General features: G+C 42.0%; 1 protein-coding gene across 31 annotated transcripts in view; it reads right to left on the bottom strand.

Moving 5' to 3' along the window:
- cacna1aa (calcium channel, voltage-dependent, P/Q type, alpha 1A subunit, a) overlaps positions 1–20,146 on the bottom strand; it is a 70,383-nt gene that overhangs the window by 42,820 nt on the left and 7,417 nt on the right. For 30 of the 31 annotated variants that reach the window (XM_044050501.1, XM_044050504.1, XM_044050521.1 and 27 more), the window contains exons 2-6: positions 12,654–12,759; positions 11,848–11,987; positions 4,123–4,214; positions 3,385–3,537; positions 2,994–3,181 (exon numbers count right to left, since the gene is read on the bottom strand). In XM_044050501.1, coding sequence (XP_043906436.1) covers positions 2,994–3,181; positions 3,385–3,537; positions 4,123–4,214; positions 11,848–11,987; positions 12,654–12,759 — 679 coding nt within the window. Of the gene's footprint in view, positions 1–436; positions 632–2,993; positions 3,182–3,384; positions 3,538–4,122; positions 4,215–11,847; positions 11,988–12,653; positions 12,760–20,146 lie in introns of those variants that run through there. The other variant, XM_044050529.1, reaches the window with a different exon arrangement.

Here is a 20,146-nt window from a genome sequence, read left to right as displayed (position 1 = left end):
AGACGAAGGCTGGTGCTCTCACAAGTGCTGTCCACTGGTGTTAGGAATATAAACAACAGCAGGACTGACATGACTTTGCTCATCTCAATAAGTAAATGCATATCTGCCACTCTACTTAGCTGCTCAGCACAGAGTAAATAATGTATAACGAATGCTTTGCTCCCTTCCTCTCAGTCTCTACCATCCTCCTGCCCAGACACACTCCATTTTCTTTATTCAATCATTGTTTACACTCTTTTCGTGCGTCTTCTTCACAACTCTCACAATCCCCGCTTTTACCAAATTACCTTATTCGTTCATTTTCGATTCTTGCCCGATACATTTTATTTCTCCCTTCATTTCTTCCCTCTTACCAATCGCTCCTGTCCTTTGTGCAACCTCTGCATTTCTCCCCACTCGCTGCACAGACATTGATTCCCCACTTGCCATTTCTCACCTCCTGGCTCTCAAAGCCGCCACATTTCTTTTCCGTTCCTCCATCTTCCCTTTGTCCTACATGCAGGCGGGCTTCGCCGCTGCCGTGTGCCCGGCGTATCACAGTCCCTTTTTTCAACCATTAAACTTTTATCGCTCCCCTCCCCGCCAGCTGTAAGAATAACTTGGGCTGAACAGGCCCTTTTTAAATATAGAGCAGCACCAGGAAGAAGGGACATGGGTGGAGAGACAGCGAGAGAGAGAGAGAAGGACAGAGAGGAAGAAATGGAGAAGGAAAAGGGGAGAAGGGATTTGAAAGAAGAGAAAGAGGAATACAGAAGAGCAATGGGATGAATTACATTGATTGGAGCGAGGGAGGGGGGAAAAAAAAGATGACTACAGTAATACTGAACCCTCATCTACCTCAGGTCTCCATGGCAACCATTGCCAGAGACAGCAGGGAACGATATAGTCCTGGGCATGAGCAATGACACTATTCGAATTCTGATGCTACACTATGCACGTACATTTGATTTGAATAAATCTGGGGTAAATTGGTTGTGATTTTGAAAAGTGACAATCATTACGTCCTTCCTTTCAGACATCGAATGGCAGTAAACTGATTATTAACTAGCTATTGACTATCTGGTTTAAGTTTTTGGGGGTTGCAGTCCTTCCAATTTTTCATTGGTTATCAGCTTCACGGCATGATCCCTAATCTTCTGGCATAGAAACAAGGAATTTTAAGGTTACACCGTGGCCAGGTTTCCAGTCCATCACAGGGCCACACAGAGACAAACAACCATCCAGACTCACATACACGGCCAATTTAGAGTGTCCAATTTGCCTAATCCCCATATCTGCCTGTTTTGGGAATGTGGGAGGAGAAGCAGAGAACCTGGAGAAAACCCACGTAACACACACACAGAGGCTTTTGTTCAGGGTCTGGTCACCAAACAGCTGTGCTGATCTTATTTTGTAGCATTTTTCCAAAGGTTTAGGAGCAGAAAGTATGTTTTTTATTCTTTCGAAAATGTCTGAAATTATAAATAACACAATAATATTAGGAGTTGCATTTCAGCGACTTAAATAAATGGCAGTAAAAGTAGAAATGGTCATGATTTATATATTCATCAAACACTTGGGAAATACGGCTATTAAATGAAGACTTGATGATTTTGATGTCATGGGGACTTCAACTGTCTTTGGAGGAGAGCCAAACGTACAAACCAAAGGTTGCCAGAGGCATGGTAAACAAGTGTGTATAGCACTATTTAAACAAACGGCAGTTGAGCAGCAGTGCTGTACACAGAATAAAAAAAAATAAATAAGAACGAGAAAAGTGCAGAATATAAAATAAAAAATATAAAAGCGATTAAACAACAATAAAAAAAAAAAACAGGCACACAACAAACTAAGAGACGCAGGTTCGGCGAGCAGAGGTCAGACTCAGAGAGCACAGAGTGACAGCAAATGATGTTCGCAGCTGTGGCAACAAATGAGCAATGGTTACTCGAGTTCAAGAGGGTAAACAGTTGAAAGTGGAAACAACAAAGCTGATTCTAAATGAGTTACATTAGCATCTGTCACATTGACAGCAAGTGCTCTTTTAAGGGAACAAGTGCAGCACACGCTGGATCAGTCAACAGGAAGAAACAAGACAAAACGTGGATGCATTTTGATCTGCATGGCAAATGGCTGAAGGCCATTATTCATTAGGTAAGACATCAAGTGAAGGTCCGGTCATCCACTGCACTCTTGAAGTAAGACACAGAGGTTTGTTGTAATGATTAAAATGAATACTAACGTGTTACTGGCAGTCTTTCTGCATGGAGTTTGCATGTTCTCCTGGTTCTCCGTTTTCCTCTCACAGTCCAAAAACATGCAATATTGGACACTCTAAATTGACTGTAGGTGTGATTGTGAGAGTGGATGGTTGTTTGTCCCTATGTGTCCCTGTGATGAGCTGGCGACCTGTCAACCGAGATTGGCACAGCGCCCCCCGCGACCCTCATGTGGAGGACAAAGCGGTAGAAGATGGATGGATGGGTGGATGTTAATGGTAATCACATGTGAAATTGATTATCACGTCCGTGTCTGCTGGCTCAGTTTGGGTCTTGGATCTATATAGGTCCAGAACAGTGGAAGTTCAGCTTCCTCTAAAATATACTGTGTTACATTTGAATACTAAACGTGCGCTAGAACGTTCAGACTCAGCTGTTGGTCACGGATGACGAATCGTCATGTCTCCGCATTTAAACTCCTTGATGCTCAGCTTCAACGACACAGAATAGGTTTTTTTTCTCACTGTGGTGAGTTTGTCGGTGATTGGACGAATACGGCAAAAACGTCACTTCCAGGGAAGCTCAGCTTCTCTGGGAGTCAATGGGGCAGTGGGCAGGCGCTGGGCGGAGGAACTGTCAAATATTTTCATTTGTACATAACACACTGTAAATAAAAACACTATTATAGAATTCAATTTTGACATAATTGTTGCATTTCCTTGTTCTAGTTGTTCCAATTACAATATAGATAGTATAAGATGGTCACTGGGTGTGCAAATGTGATGCAGTACATACATAGTAAAGCAGTTCAGTCCAGCCCTCCATGGTGATACACTGGAAGACGGTGAGGATAGCAAACAGGATGTTGTCAAACTGGGTGATGCCATAGTTTGGTCCGAGCCAGTACTTTCTACACGTGGTGCCTTCTGGACACAGCCGTGACGGAGGTTCCTTCCCACATGGAAACTCCTCTCTGATTTCATCTGGAATTACATGTTTTGGGCAATGACTCATAAAGTAATAGCAATAGTACAACATAATTTAAGACAATTTATCACCAAATGTGTTGGTTTTTTTTTACCTCTGTAACTACCCCAACCAGAGGTCACATGGTTTCAAGTGAGGCAAACAGTACAGTACTAACAAGCAAACATGCAAACACAGACACGGCAACTCAGTCCTGTACCTGTGTGATTGTCAAAGCAGGTCGTGTGGAATTTGCCCATGTAGAACTCCAGGCCGATGATGGCAAACATGAGGATGGCAAAGAAAAGCAGCAGGCCAATTTGCAGCAAAGGAATCATGGCCTTCATGATGGATTTAAGCACCACCTGTAAGCCTGGAGGAAACAGTTGACACGGTATTGACATTTCAAGAATCATCGTGACATTGTGTATCATCAATATAACACAAGACAAAGACCATTACTTTGTGATGACATCACAATCGTTCACCGGGACTTCCTGTTCTTTCAAAAAGAAAATGTGCTTTCTAACAAATCAAATGTTGAGAGTAAAAAAGTCTGCAGTGAGTTTTCACGTCATACCGGATACTGCTTGGTGGAAAAGTGCCCCCCCACCCCCTTCAAATATACATCACATATTGTAATAGACCCCTAATTTGATTTTCACCAGAAGCTAAGTGACTTTTATGATGAGCAAGCTTGTCGGTTTGCCTGTTCAGACCTGTAGAGGAGTCAGAGATATTAATAACACTGCAGTGGTGCTGGAACGCACCATTACAGTTAAAAAATGGGCAGAGTGCATCGCTTCGGTTGGAACACTTTGGGTGCATTATGCAGAAAACACAGAAGCTGCATCAAACACAAAATGCTTCTCTGTGCTATTTTGATTCTTAAATAAAACCTGAACCTGCTCTGCACTTAAGAAGTCTAATGTACCCAAGGAATAAGCTGTGGACTTACTGGGAATACCAGATACCAGTTTGAGGGGCCTCAATACACGCACCGCCCTGAGGGTCCGCAAGTCGAAGTCTGAACCCACAGTGGACAGGATCCTAGAGGGAAAGAGACAAATCACACAAACGTGCGCAGAGAGAATCAATATTTAGGATAATAAAGCTTCTCACTGTCAATCTCAGTTCTAACCCTGAGCCTAAAACCACGTCTTAACCCTACAAAATGTCCCCACAAGGTCAAAATGTCCCCTCAAAGACAGGTTTTATGTTTTCAAAGATATAAATACAAGCACACACACACTCACACACAGTACAGCATTCTTAGAGATGACAACCAGACATAATAACATTACATTAACATCACAACTACACATCTAACCATGACCCTGGGGACCAGTCAAAATGTCCTCACAAGGTCATAATATCACATTTTGATGTCACAGCTTCCCACAGACACACACACACCAACATGTTAACACCAACCAACCAGTGCCAGGTCATTACAAGCATGCGGGTGAGCACTGCATGTAAATCCCATAAGATGTCATCAATACAGCAGGGTATCAGGATGAGAGAGGGACAATAAAATGAAAAGGGGGAGTGATAGGGTGGAGAGAGAGGATGGGAGGACAAAGAGGGAGGGTAGATGGGAGAGAAAGTTAGAGGCAAGGAGAGACAGAGCGAGAGGAAAAAGAAGGACAAAGAGCAAGAGAGAGAGAGAGAGAGAGAGAGAGAGAGCAGTGGCAGATGGGGAGTATCAGAGATGCTGACTTGCTTTTTTTCTGCTTATTTTTAATCTCGGTACGTTTTAAATTATTCCACTACGCGTAGCTGTCAGACCACCGCGCAAACGCGCCGTGTTCCGTGCCACAGCAGCACCTGTACGGCTACTCGTCACACGCACAGAGAGCTGTAAACAGCCAGCGTGTGTGTGTGTGTGTGTGTGTGTGTGTACCTGTGAGGGTTAAGATGTTCCCATGCGCCACCAGACTTCCAGTCAGTCCAATGGTCTGACGCACGGCATGAATCACCTCCCCACCCCCACCCCAGCCCATCTCTGACACATTTCTACTTTCCACTGTTCCACCGCTAAGAGGCCCAGTGACACTGCACAACCTTAATCGTGGGTTTGAAGTCAGCCTACTTTGCTTGGAAACCCACGAAATTGACGAGAAGTGAAAAGTAATACCGGCCCAGGATCAATGGATAAAGGCATACTCGGCTGTGGTTTTGAATGCAGCGTTGCATTAGCAGCAAACGCCGCCCGGTGGCAGGTGCTCCATCACAAGTGTAGGCCGGGGTCCTTGTAATGACATTGCATGATATCAAATGCCTTATCAGAGGCTGACTTAGAATGGAGAGGGTATTGGTTTGGTCAAAATGGCATTACTGTATTTCAACTGTATGTAAACGCTGTGTCAAAAAGTGCATCGTATTTTATACAATACTTTCTGCCATTAAAGAAGTCCAAATATCCATGTTAATTGCTATAGCCAATATAAATTAGAGCCAGACCGTTTAATTTTAAAGTAAATGCAATACATACAGCTCTCCACATCACTCAAATATGGTTTAGAAAACAATTTTAAACAATAAAAGGGCAGTTGTTTATAATTTACTGCATGATAAAATACTGTTTAACCAATTTAAAATGAACAAAAACAAAAGGTTTTACTCTGATTCGCAGGCTTCTGGCAACAGCGCGAGTGAAATTACCGTGACTATGATCACTTCTCAGCTTTCAGAAGCCGCTGGAACCGCCGCGTTATGGCCGTACTGCAAAGTGCGCTTGTGCAAATGTGTTAAAGGGTTTAATATTTAACACAATTGTGTCTTTTACAGTTTTGGCAAGTAGGCATAGAACGTCACAATTTGTGGTTTGTTAATTCCTCGTTTAAAAATCGCAATTGCTACGCGAACGCGATTAATTGTTCAGTCGTAATTAGAACTTCCACTATTTAGCCTAATGGACTATAGTCTCTAAATAGAGGTAATACAGTGTAGAGTACAGGATCTCCCTGTGTACTCACACACACACACACACACACAAGTATATATATATATATATATATATATAAATTATAGTATCTCTACACACATAGTGTATCCATTTGAGTAAATCCCTCACGCAAGAATGATGAGGACAATAAAGACGATGATGGTCGTAACGATGATGAGGAAAGTGATGAAGAATTTTTTAATAGCATCTGCTGTCACAAACAGTGTCATTCCGATTAGGGCAGTTCCTCATTCAAACGGTCTCCACGGTGACAGGGCCCTCTCTCATTCATAAGTGTTTCCATGGCAACAGGGACCTTGGCTCATTGATAGGATCTCTGTATCACCTTGGTAATGGGGAGGAGCCTGATTGATTGTTCTCATCCTTTTGCTCTTCTCTCTCTTTAATGTTAATGTATCACAACTCACACAGACAGTCGTACGCCACCGGTGACAGAGAACACACGCGGAAGGTTCTGGTTGGAGATCAAACGTATTGAGTGAGAAAAATGTTCCTTTGCACGTTCACAGTATAGGTCATAACTAATAGAAAGCAATGTTTTCCTTTGTCAGAGACAGGATGTGTCAACAGGCAAACACAGAGGCTTTATCCTGAGGAACACAAATGATTAAGGGGAATCACGTTAAAAACCCTTTAACCACATTTGCGTCGCCGCAATTACGCAACGTTATTATGGTTATTTCACTGACACCGACTGACCCACACACATACACACACACACACACACACTGAGAGCGGAGGAGACAACACATTTGATCAAATATCACAGTTTTAGACAAATACTTGAAAAACTCTAATGTAAATATGTCTATATTGTAAGACACCAGTATTGTCAGTATTGTAATAATGTTCAAATGTCTCTTATTCAGGTACAACGTTGTTTTCTTGACCTTAAACTGTGAAGACACTCTTTTAACATGGAGTAAATTGTAAATAACTGCCAGGTATTGGAAGTTGGAAAGAAAAATGGGCAAAACAACTTACTCAAAGGACATTTGCTGGCCCTTTTTTTGGCCAGACAGACATTTTGAGGCGTAGGTGTTAAAGGGTTAAGCAATACTGTTATTACACAATCTCTCACTGACCCCTTCTCTTGGGAATCCAACACATTATACAAACACAATCTTATCTGTTCCCTCCCTCCGTCTGCTTTCCTGCCGACTTCAGCTAAATGTAGCTAATTATCTTTGTCTGCATCACTGGCCAACCTGCTTCATTTCTCCAGACTCTCAGCTTTTCTTGCCTCCGTGCGTTCCTTTGCTAGCATGATTCAAACATTTCAGACGTATACCCTAATGTGTCTGCATAATTTCGAATGCTCTCTCGCTTTACTGGAATATTAACATCATTTATAGGTGATAAGCTATAGGTGCAAGTGATTGTGTGGCTTTTACGCATCAACCACACACCACTAGCGAATATAGCACATCACAATCGAATGAGCGCAAGTGCACAAGGAGACAGAGAGGGAGGGGAGGATGCCGCGCACGAATATCTGTAAACTAAGGCTAATTGGACTAATAATCAATACTGAGCATAAAAAACAACTCGCTTATTCCCAGAGCCAAGTCTCAGGATTTACTACAACAAATAAGCCAAAACACACACACACATAGAGGTTGTGGAGTGAATAGTTAATCTTTACAGACATGTTAAATGTCATTGTGTGTGTTTTTTAAAGAGGGGGCTGTCTGAAGTAAAGTGTGTGTGTGTGTGCGTGCGTGTGTGCGTGTGTGTGCTTATCAAAGGCTTCAGCCAGAGGTGGGTAGAAAGGCCAAGTAGCCTTTTGATCTTCAAAGAGCTGTTCAGCTGAAAACACAACCACCATTCATGCCTCGGTCCATACAGGATGACAATTCTTAGAAGAGGAGGAAAGAAAGGAAAGAGATGATGATGAAGCTAGAAATGCAGCATCAGGGAGGCCAACTGCTGTGTGTGTTGACTTTACAGTGTATGTAATGTAGAAAATGCACCAGGGGAATGCACCGCATGTGTCTTAACGCAGCTTTAAAGAAGAAAACAAGACCATAACAAGCCCAATGCGACATTTGGGGGGGCCCTATTTCCAGGTGGCACCGCTACTACACATGTCACATGCACGCACACATGGGAGTGATTGTGTCTCTCTCACACATCACGTCACTCTCCCTTCATTCCTAATGTTTTACAAGTAAGCAACAGAATCTTTTTCATTGTGGACATAAAATATCTGCGCAGTGCAAAATAAATCAGCATCTAAGAAATTACAGCTGTAGGGGGCGCTAGCATAGACATTTTAGTCAATAGTAATAATCGGCAGATCTTGGCGTGTTTGCCGATATCTGATATCTGAATACATTTTAAAGTAAACATCTGCCGATACCGATAACGTGCCGATAATATCGTGCAACCCCTTAAAAAAAACAACCCTAAACCATAAAATACATAATAATTGACGATGATTTGAGTGCAGCGCCACCACGCATGGGTGGCAACAGCAGGAGTAGCACAAGGTTTATTAGTGCAGAGTTTGGCAAACTGGTGTGTCATGACTTTTCCTATTATTTATTTCAGAAACCCAAAGAAAATCAAAGTCTGTAACCTACGACACAAAAATGGACGATGCTTCAAAGCTCTCCCTCAATGCCCTCAAAGTGAGCTTTCAGGGGAGCTTGTGTGCTATTCAGTGCTCCCCTGTAATCCGAACCAGGATAACAAGACTTATTAAGTGTGTTGTGTGTCTGCTGTTTACACTGTAAACACAAATAAATGCATTGTTTGCATAAAAACCCTTTGAATTAGCATTTTATTGATGTGTTCTTCTTTAAACTCAACTGATTATTTTATATCTCTTCATTTTTAATTCTAAATCTGTTCGACACCACAGGACGTGCGGTCAACCACACTTCATGTCCTAGGTACTGGACAGGACATATATATAAAAAAAAAAATAATAAATAAAAAAAATCTATAATTATTAGATTTAAACACTAAAGTCAAGCTATTGTCTGAACTGGAACGTCAAATTACTGTAATTACACACATCCACGTCCTGAATCCCGCCTGCAGAGAGGGTTAAAGAGCCTCCACATGGCAAATCTTGTCGTTTTTCCGCCCAAATCTAACACAGGAAGTAGCTTACACTGACAATATTCACAGGGTTCCTAGGTAGTTCCTGGAAACATGAAAGCTTTAATGTGGTCCACACATTAAGGGAGGGAAATAAAGTGATGTAGCAACATCTCCACTATACAACACCAGTAATGCCTGTGCCTGGAGCAGATTACTTAACTGCTGCGTCATGCTTGCTCAGAGGCTTACATTTTCAAAACGTAGAAATTTCCCATTCTAGGGGGAAGGGGGGAGGGATTAAGTGAGAGCTAAAAGTTTTAAAGATGGCTTCCCTTCCTTCGTCTCGACCTCTCCCTCCGCTCTCTGCCTCTGCGGCTGTTGCACTGACACTCGTCTTCTCTTTTACAGTCACTCTGCTGTGGCTCGCTGCGATAAACCTGACTTCATGATTGCTCTTATTAAAGCATCTGGATAAACCTGACTGTGTGTGTGTGTGTGTGTGTGTGTGTGAGTGAGGGGCAATCATGAGTTTAACTGGAGCTTTTTCAGCAAAGACGCACAAGGTTTGTTAAGTTCATGTTAACCCTGAAATCACCACATGCACATACAGTACATGCAATGACTTCAAAACAACGAACAATCCTTTCCATTTCCCACTGTTTCACAGCTACTAGTATTCAACTACTAGTATAAAAAAAGATGCATTCATTTACTGCCACAGTTTTAAAAGACAGAATCGATGTCATTTGAATTTTTGCCTTTTTTTTTACAGTTTCAAGTGGGAAATCAGCTTTGTATTATGTCAACATTACACATTTACCGAGATTGATGACCATCGAGTACTTTAAAATATGAGTTTTTAGCGTGACCTGCTATTATAGTAATTCCTACTATTTCAGGTTTATTCAACACATCACACACTTTCAGTCACATCGTTCCGATCCAAATGTCAATGATCACAGAATTTGACAGACGGAAGCACAACAAGGCTGGCGGTGCCCTGGGACCTTTGCACAGTGATATACTGCACATGCACATTCTAAGGCCTTAAGGAAGGAAAGCCATTTCATAATTAGCTCTTATATATGAAGAGAAATCAAAGACATTGAGAATGCATTCATGAGTAATTCTATTAGTGTGTCATGCTAATCCCATCATGTAAGTCGCCTTGTTGACACCGCAGTCCTCAGACTTCATCCAATTTCATCTCGTCGCTCTCAGCTTCAATTAATGGTCACTTACGGTGCCTGTCTCCATTGTCTTCAATCTGTCAGTGGTGTACAATACAAATGTCTGTACTATAAAGTGCATACATGCTACACTGTTAGTAGTAATAGTAGTAAATGTTTTGTTTAATCATATCTTATGACATAAGATATGTCATATCTAATCATATCACGTAAGTTTCTTTTTCTTTTATCATATAGCTTTTTATCCACACAGAAGTGGCGTTGCGGGGGCACTGGAACACTATTTTTGGAAAATGACTCACGAGCGAGGGGTTCTCAAAACGCCAGCCTTGCGTTTTTTGCGAATATACAACCAATTTGCGACTTATGGTAACTTTTCTTCATTTCTTCCCTTACTCACCCTAACATGGCTCATTCCGTCTCTGTTTCTGTGATCGAGTAGAGCTTTATTTAAAAAGCGTGTGTATGCAGAGGACACACGGTGTGTGTACTGAAATCCTTAGTTCAATCCTTGAACTATTATGTACATGCTTAACACATTCCACGTAATCATTCTGATAAACGACAGATTTTCTGAAGCAGCTTTTTCCAACGCTCACGTCATCTTTTCTTACCTTCTTCCTACTTCCTGTTCCCTGTGTACCCCTCCACCCCCTGTCTCTGTGAATATTGTGGTGACATTTGTTCACTACCCAGGTTGCTGGCTGCCTGTAGTTCTGCTGTGTGATCTCGCTGCTGCCTCGCCCAGAATGGGGCCATTCATTAGAGCAAAGGAGCAGGGAATGACTGTGCGTGCACAGACACACACAGAGAGACAGGTTCGCACAGCTGTCCTTTTAAGGACTCTCTTTGATTTTCCATTGTCTTAGCCGTTAGCCTAACCAAAGAGTTATCCTTAAAATAACTATAATACAAATGTTAGCCCTTAACCCTTAGTACTCATGTGACCCAGATCTCTGCCGCAGGTGCAACCATGGTAAATTGCCGTGGGAATAATACACAACTCAATATGGACATCCTGTGCGTGTGGGGTTCTTTCGCCTTCATATGTGTTGTTCAGTCAAAGTTGTGATTCATTTTATATCACATTTTGAGTCGTTATATAGAGTAGCAATAATTGTGGCGTAGTCACAAAATTATTCTAATTGTTCATCATGTGAACTTTGAACTGTGACGTATTTCCAAATTTCCCAAATTTGACAAATTCAATCAGATTACTTTTTGCTCAGGTGTGTTCATGTATTTGGTGAAAATTAAAAAAAATATACTGTATATGCTGTACATTTTAACATAGTAATGGAAAAAAGCCGCCGAAATGCTCTGTGTAGGACCAGGTTTTGGTTTCCATGAGGACTCCTGGTCCTGACAAGCTCAGTGTTTATGCCAGAAAAGGTTCTAAAGGGGTAACAAATACTAGTACACACACACACACACATATATCAGTGTGTGTGTTTGAATCATGTCTACTTACCCTGTGAGTACCACCACAAAGTCCATGACGTTCCATCCGTTCCTTAGGTACGAATTCTTATGGAAAGCGAAACCAAGTGCCAGGATTTTAATTCCTGACTCGAAACAGAAGATCCCAATGAAGTACGGCTCTGTATCATCCTGAGGGGAGAGAAGAGAGAAAGACAGAGAGAGCAAGTGAAGGAGAAGTGGAAGGAAAGAAGACACAAACAGCAGCTTGTTCAGTTTAGGTTCCCAAAATGCATTTTCATACATTTCTGAGGACAATACATTCATTGTGAGGTTTTTTTTCTTTTGTAACTTTGTAACTCGATACACCATTTTACATTCAAATAATAATAATAATAATGAAATGTATTTATTTCTAATGGGAAAATAAAAAGTCAAGAATGAGCACATATTAATTACACTATGATGCCCCTGGACACAATGCAGCGTGTAACAGTGCTGTGGCAGATGCCGTCCACCTGTGTCTGGTACACCTTTTGCTCTTATTTTGTTGACACTGGGAAAAAAAGAAACACCTGTTCATTTCCATGTGTGTTTCTGCCGAGGATAAATCAGACCAGAGAACTGCAGGCGAAAAGGAATCCCATTTATTCCAGGGAAGCCCGCTATGTTGGGGAAACATGTACGTACCTTCTGTTTATCTTAATAAATCCTTACATTACCCTACATATTTTTTTGTTGCAGCTCAAAGAACATTTGTGTCATTAGATTAGATTAGATTTCAGAGAACATCCTGAACTCTGAACTTTGTCATGTTTGCGTAACACCCACACACAATGCGGTGCCTTTTAAACTTACCAGGCGTTCAGACAGCGGCGTCTTGTCCCCATCGGGTAAATGTTGTTCCAGAGCCAGGACGATGCAGTTGGCAATGATGGTGGCGAGAATCATCCACTCAAATGGAGTGAGGAAGGTCAGTCAAGGATTAAACACTTCACAACACATAAATCGAAACAGTTTGGCAAAATACTGCTCATCACGATGAGTAATGTACTTAATCGGGACACAATGTGCGTCACCTTTCATTTTTCCCAACAACTTATACTGCGTTTAATTCTTCGGCTGTGCTTCGGTGACTAAGTGCTTCAGTGTGTGTCCACCCAACCAAAAGTGGAACACCATTTGGAATAGCGCTAGGACTTAAAAGTGTCAACATTTCCACCTTAAATTGGGGGTCAAGTGACAAGTACGCCTCCATGAGAATTCCTATTAAGCTTTCTGACAAAACACCTCAAATAACGACGATGACAATATCCATACTCTCGTGTCCAAGACGAGAAGAAAGGTGCGGGCCAGGACAGGAGCTTAAAGAGACTGCAGAACGGCCTCACGCTTTTTTTTGACGCACACATACCTGGTCCTGACAAGGTCAGTGTTTATGCCAGAAGAGGCCCTAAATAGAAATACAAGTACACACACACACACACACACAAACCGTCACAATGACTCAGTTCAATATTTTCTGGTCACACACACACCACCCACACAACACAAAACAGAAACACAGACTATATGAACGTGTGTGATATTGTGCCTGGAGCACGAGTGAGATTTGTTGTGACTTCACCGTTTGGCTCGATGTACATAACGTCTGAGCCGTTAACTGAGAGAGGAGGAAGTATCTCATTGTGCATCTAATTTTGTTCATCGCATTCTCTACCATCCACATGCAGCCGCTCTCTCGCTCTCACACACACACACACACACACATACAAACACTAGCAGTGTCTTTTTTTTTTTTTAAATCAATCCATCCGTCTAAGATAAGGAGCTACATTTAACAGAGGAGTCAAAGCGAGTGGACACAGTGAGAGCGAGAGAGACCAAGTGGAAATGATGATGAACGAGGGATCGGGGGTGGAGTGGATAGAGGAAGGAAAGAAGGAAAAAAAGAAAGAAGGTGAGGACAGAAATTATGATAATCATAATGAATTATTGCCATGTAGTATGTATACCAGCAGCACACAAATGAGGCACTTTGTTGCCACTCTCCCTCCTCTTCCTCTCCTTTTTCCTACTTGCTTGCCTCCTTTGGGAGCAACCATTCCCACGAGAGTGGGGGAGGAGGGGGACAGAGTGAATGGTGAAAGAGCAGCTAGCTATTTATGGATACATTCATTGTGTGTGTTTGTGTGTTTGTGTACACTGTGTCTATTTCATCATGCACAGGTCTCTGTTTCCTAAACGCTGTGCTAGTTTTGTGGGGGGATCGGAAGGAAGTGAAATGTGGCTCAGGCCTGCCTGACCCTCACCCGCCAACAATGTGAGTGGGTGTTTGAGTGGGCATGTGTTTGACCATCCACACAACACAGGAGCACCACAGGCACCATAGCCCCGTGTGTGTGTGTATATATAGATATAAAAATGTATATATATATATATATATATATATATGTATATGTATATGTATATATATATATATATATATATATATATATATATATATATATACATTAGATATATAGATTAGATAGATACATTTTTATAGAATCTATTTAAAGCATTTTTTTTAAATGACCATGACATGTTGTGACAATACTGTGGGTGTTGAAGAAACATCAGTCGCAAGGGAGTGACGCTTTCCTGTGGCCCAATCAGCTGACTGTCGTTGGTCTAGCTCCACCCATATCATACCATTACTCTGGTACACCAAGGAAGGGTACCGGAAAATGGAAAAATATGTACCAAAGAGAACCATTCGTCTTGATGGAAACACGGCTGTTGTAACACTGGGTATAAAGGCAACTCCTTCCCTGTTTCAGAGCCTTTCTGTGGGTGGCAGCCTACGCTCTCCATTGTTTTGACTTTGAATTGGAATGAAGTCATCGTTTCAAATGCTAAAGGTCACCGTTGTCCATATTTTACATATATCCCCTTTGAAAGGAGTGTTTGGGGCAGCAGAATAACTTGGATTCCAGCTTGCAGCCCTTGGCCTTTTTACTCTCAATCTGTCCTGTTAATCAAACGCAAGAATGCCCAAAACATATTTTTTTCTTTTGAAAAAAACTGACCAAATTTTATAATTCCTTGTCTGACCCTTGCTAATCTTTCATTGCTACAGCGATATAGGAGCTGTGCTGATGCCATTTTTGGCACGGGGGGCGGAGTGGAGCTAAATCTATTAGTAAGCACTAACTGGTAACAAAGGCTGGAAGTATGTGGTGGCACATTCCTGGTACCTCATCAGTCGAAATAAGACATTTCAAAAGAATCCAACCCATTGGTCTGGATCCACTCTCTCAGTTTCATGCACACGTTCCACAACAAATCCGCTAAGTTAGACTGAGTCACGTACACTAAGATACAACCGGATGAATCTGTGGTTTGAGGGCGAGAGAGCGAGATATGGAGCTCATCACTTCATTTCTCACCACTCATGTTTTCTTTGTCCCCCACTCTTCTGCCTCTCTCCTGGCCTGTAGACCTGCATTACGCCATCGCCATTTGATAAAAAGGAATGTGAGAGAGAGACGGAGCCAGAGATGCCGTGTCAGCAAACGCATGAGGATGCTTACAGCAAGATGCAGAGAATGGGGGTGGAAAAAATCAGGTTGCATCGGGTAATATACGGAGAAGCTGAAAAGGGGGAAAAAGACAGAAGGAAGGACAATTTCCTGTGGGCACAAAATGATTGAATAGAGTGAGTGGTGAGGAATAAAAAAAGAGACGGAGGAGGACAGCAGAGAAGGGGACGCAACGGTGAGGAAGAGGGGGGGTGGGCAGAGATGAAGAACAGGAGTGCTGAATGAGGGATAAACTGAGAGATTGAGAAAGAATCGCATTTGTTTCTTTAGTTTCTTCTCCTGTGCGGTTTACAGTGTGTGTGTGTGTGTGTGTGTGTATATATACTCTCCATATACTCTCTGTCAAAAGTAGGTTAGTGGAAGAATACACATATATACACCATATGCTGTAAAAGGAGGGGGGGGGGCAGGAGAACGTGTGGGAGACGATACATCATACTGTCACATACTGCCTTCTTTAACCTGCAGATTTACAACTGGAACACGGCCGTTCCATCACATCAGCATTACATGTGCGAATGTTCTTCATCATCTCAGAACAAACGCGCGTTTGCACGATAGAGACACGCATGCTACACACACACCGTAGCCAACCACTACACCTCAAAAGCAGTATGTGCGCACACACACACACACACACCATCACTGCAGTTCACGACATTACACTCGTCTGCCACTGAGTCCAGACCAGCTGCTTCCGTTTGGGTAGGTGCTAGTTTTTCTATTAATAAAACAAAGCCTGATGGCCCAGGCCTTTCTCCCTCTGGCACTCACTAACTGGAAACTTGGTTTCTTTCTAATAAACAGCAATTACTGTATAATGTAGTGTTCCCTCGTAATGTTTTGCAAGGAAAATGGTGGATCGATAATGCCGAACACTGTATTATGAACTTCAAACGTCACAGTGGGCCTGGCTTTGCAGTTATACGAACGAATGAAGCCAGAGAAGTGAGGACAAAATCATCAACGCCTCACACATTTTCCTCTATTGTATCTATTGTGACAGTGGTGTAAATGACTAACTGTTCTTTCTCAGTCTCATCGGGCTTTCTTAAGAAAAAAACAAAGCTTCTTTAGTCGTCTCTTTGCTTCGTAACTTCTGCTGGCCAGTTACTCATATGATTACTTCATTTTCTTGTCAGCAAAGCACTGATTTGATCAAATGAACGGGATTTAAACACGTCTAATTATTTGTAAGTTGCAGGCACAATGCTGCTGTAAGTCGTAACGCCATTTTAAACATTCTTATGACTGCGGTGCTCTTGTTTAGGTCAGGAAGTAACGCCACTCTCAGGGAAAGATATTCGTTTTAAGGTTTCCCTCCCTATCATCAGATGAGTAGCAGAAATACTTGGGTGAAATTGGGTTTATTACAGTTGCTCCAGCGTAAAGATAGAAACTTAAGAACAATACATACATTACAAGTGCGCTGTAATGCAGACACAAAACGTAGGTTGGAGAGTCATTGTATATTTTATAGAAGTTAAATATCATTGTTATTATTAGATCTCCGGGGCCTCTATCGCCCCCCTGTGGACTTCTGATTAATTAGCATAACATTGCGTTCTCCATGACCTACTTTTTTCACCCCCCTCCCATCCCTAGTATCACACAGAGAGAGAGTTGTCTGCTTTTTTGCTAAGAACTGTGGTAAGTTATGTGTTGCTTATCTATGTCTTTTACTGGAGCGATACTCCTGGAACCTGGAGGCAAACTGGCACATGCAGACACAGTCAGACGGGGAGGGCTGTTGGCGGAGCACGCATTAACAATAATTGGATTACCACGTCCACGATTGTGAAGTTCTGACACCCACGTCTATTTTTAGCAGCAGAATTCACCTTTTTTCTTCTTTTTTTTTTTTAAATGTGTGCATGTGTGTGGTGTTTTCAGCCGTATGAGGGCGCATCACTTTACTTGCACTGTGGGCTTCTTCTGCATCCCCTGTCATTGCCACACTGTGTGTAGACTGACACACAAAGATTATCACTAATCGGGATTAAAAGCAAGTAAACAATAAATGAATGAATCGTGCTAATCGTGAATGAAGAAAAACATCGACATTTCCCGCGAGCGACTTGAAAATCGAACTCACCGGCATGCAGTGCTTGAGATCTATTTCTTATGGGGAGCTGCGTCTTTCGGCGTGAAAAATGACCACCGAGAGTTTAGACACGCAGCTGCACCTGTTTCAGAATCTCAAAAGAATTCAGTCAGCACTATACTACCGTTAATCGCAAATAATTCGGTCGGGATAATTGTGATGATAAAGGCTTTTGAAATTCTCAATATTGCGCTGAAAACAAATTGTGGGACTTAAGCATCGTGTTGGGCTGCGCTGCCCAATAGATGGGAGTGCCTGAAGGCCAGTTTAGCCCTGCTTGGCCTCCCTCATTCTGATTCCTCATCAGTCAGTGTGTATACAGTCACTCTCTCCTCCTCCTCCTCACTGCTTATTCCATATGGCATATGTTGTGTCTCTATCTCACCCCTGCCACAGCCTCTCGCTCTTCACCCACATACACAGCCAAGCTGTCATGTGTGCAAGATGCTGCTTCTGTTGTGTGTGTGTGTGTACATCTGTGTGTAATGTATCAGTGTAACACATGCGACATTTTAGTACAGAAACATGGTGCAGGTGTGTTGCTATACATGTTTATCACACCTGACGGTACTTACTGATTAACCTGCATGTGTAACAGTTGCAACACCTGACTTAAGAACACACACACACGCAAAATCAAAATCACTTTTACATTTTTTCTCTCTCTCTCTCTCTCTCTCCTCATATCCCATATGCCAGAAATAGCTCTGCCCCCAAGTCCAAACTAGCCTGCAACAGAAACTGAATTATTCATAAAGCGCCAGAATGCACAGCTAAGAGAAAATGGAATGAGAAAAAAAAATGGAAAGATGGAAAGAAGAGAGAGGGAGAGACAATGAGAAAAATGCAATCTGCATGGACGAGCAAATATGACCTGTGACTACAACAGGTTAAAGGGTGGTAACCATAGTAATAAGGATGTTTGTTTACATACAGCATCATTTAAATTGGTTTTAACTTGTATACATTGGAACAGACTCTCCATCCTCACTGGAACAGGGCTTTCTATGAACAACCTCGATACAGACCCCTGTGTTTTTTACTTTTAACTTAACTTAAATCAGAGAGATTTCAAAATGGAAGTCCATAAAAGTGCAATAATGCACTAAGACTGAAACGTATGCACACACACACAGGGTTTGACTCAGCCAGTCAGCAGATTTTGCCAGTAGCAACTGGTGCCAATATTCCTGTTGAGATTTATGCCCTAGTTGCTACGCAGCAAGCATGTTCCCATATTGATTTTGCCTCCATGCCTCAATTGCCATGTATGTTATAAGCGCAGTATATCAAAAAAAAGAAAAAGAAAATGGCAAACGCAACACATTTATCAGATTTTCAGAAGCTCAGTTTACAACCTGAGAACAGTGTAGCTTTGCATTCTTTACCCCCTTCCACCTCCCCTTCACTAAATTGCATTTAATCACTCTTAACCTCAACGTAACCTCGCCCTAAGTTTATTTTAAATACCCTTTCTTCTTGACAGTGGATAGAAATCACAGCCACAAACTATTCCATATTTGTATTATTTAAAAATCGTATCTACCCATCCATATCTACAACATCATTTACCTTCAGATAAAACATCAGCTGAGGTGCTGTGTGATGAGTAAGTTGAAAAGTTAGCAATCTGCCTCAAAGTTAACCGCATTGCGTACAAAAACATCGCAAAAAGGATTTTAAGATGAAAACAAATAAAAGCAAAAAACAAAACTGAGTTCACAGTGACAGGAGAGAGGCAGAGGAGGGGAAACAGAGAGAGATGGGGGCATGTTGATTCCTATAACCTTGGGTTACCTCAGTGTTCCTCCATCTCAGTGTACGAAGGGTGGGAGGACGGACAGATATTTCAGATGATGATTGGTTACATTACCCTGCAGAGGATTCAATTGAAAATATCAGACTCTATATTCTAAAAAAATAAATGCAGGTTGTTGAATAGGTTACTTTTGTCGAAGAGGGTGGGCGGGGGAAATGGCCTTGTGTGGCCTTGTGTGGAAGTGTGGGGAAAAACAAGGAGAAAAACAATGTAAATAGATTAAGTTTTCTTATAAGTTCAAATTTGAGTGTTTGTGTGTGTGTTTGTGCGCACACGCGTGTGTGTGCTCACATGCAAACCTGCTGAGGCTGCCTGTAGGGACTCAGGATACGGATCAATTCACACATTTATTACCAGACAGTCAAAGGTATGAGGTAGGCAGATTGAGCCCAGAGGGCTCTCTCTCTCTCTCTCTCTCTCTTCCTCTCTCTTCCTCTCTCTCTCTCTCTCTCACACACACACACACACACACACATGTTCAGACACACTGACACATGCACTTCTCCAATAGTTCTGAGTAAACTAAATGGAAGACATGAAGTTGTCAAGGTACTCCCAAAATGTCAAAATCACAATTTAAAAAAAAATGAATACATTCATAACAATATCTTTACAAAAGGCTAAAGAGGCCAAATCGATGCAGTGTGGCGAGTGAATGAAATGCAAAAGTGCATGACAACGACATAGGGTAAGAAATCATGAATACTGTGACAATACTGTGTGTCCTCTGGCTGCGGTAGAGCTGCAACAAACCTGAGAGTTTGTTTCTGCACCGCCTTGTGTTTAATGATTTATAAGCAGACAGGCAGGTTTATTCTCTCTTCCTCTCCATTGTTTCTCATTA

Source organism: Solea senegalensis, linkage group LG19 (assembly GCF_019176455.1).
Source record: "Solea senegalensis isolate Sse05_10M linkage group LG19, IFAPA_SoseM_1, whole genome shotgun sequence".
NCBI classification, from domain to species: domain Eukaryota; kingdom Metazoa; phylum Chordata; class Actinopteri; order Pleuronectiformes; family Soleidae; genus Solea; species Solea senegalensis.
Note: the sequence above shows the minus strand (reverse complement) of the source record. Positions and strands in the feature narration are given on the sequence as shown.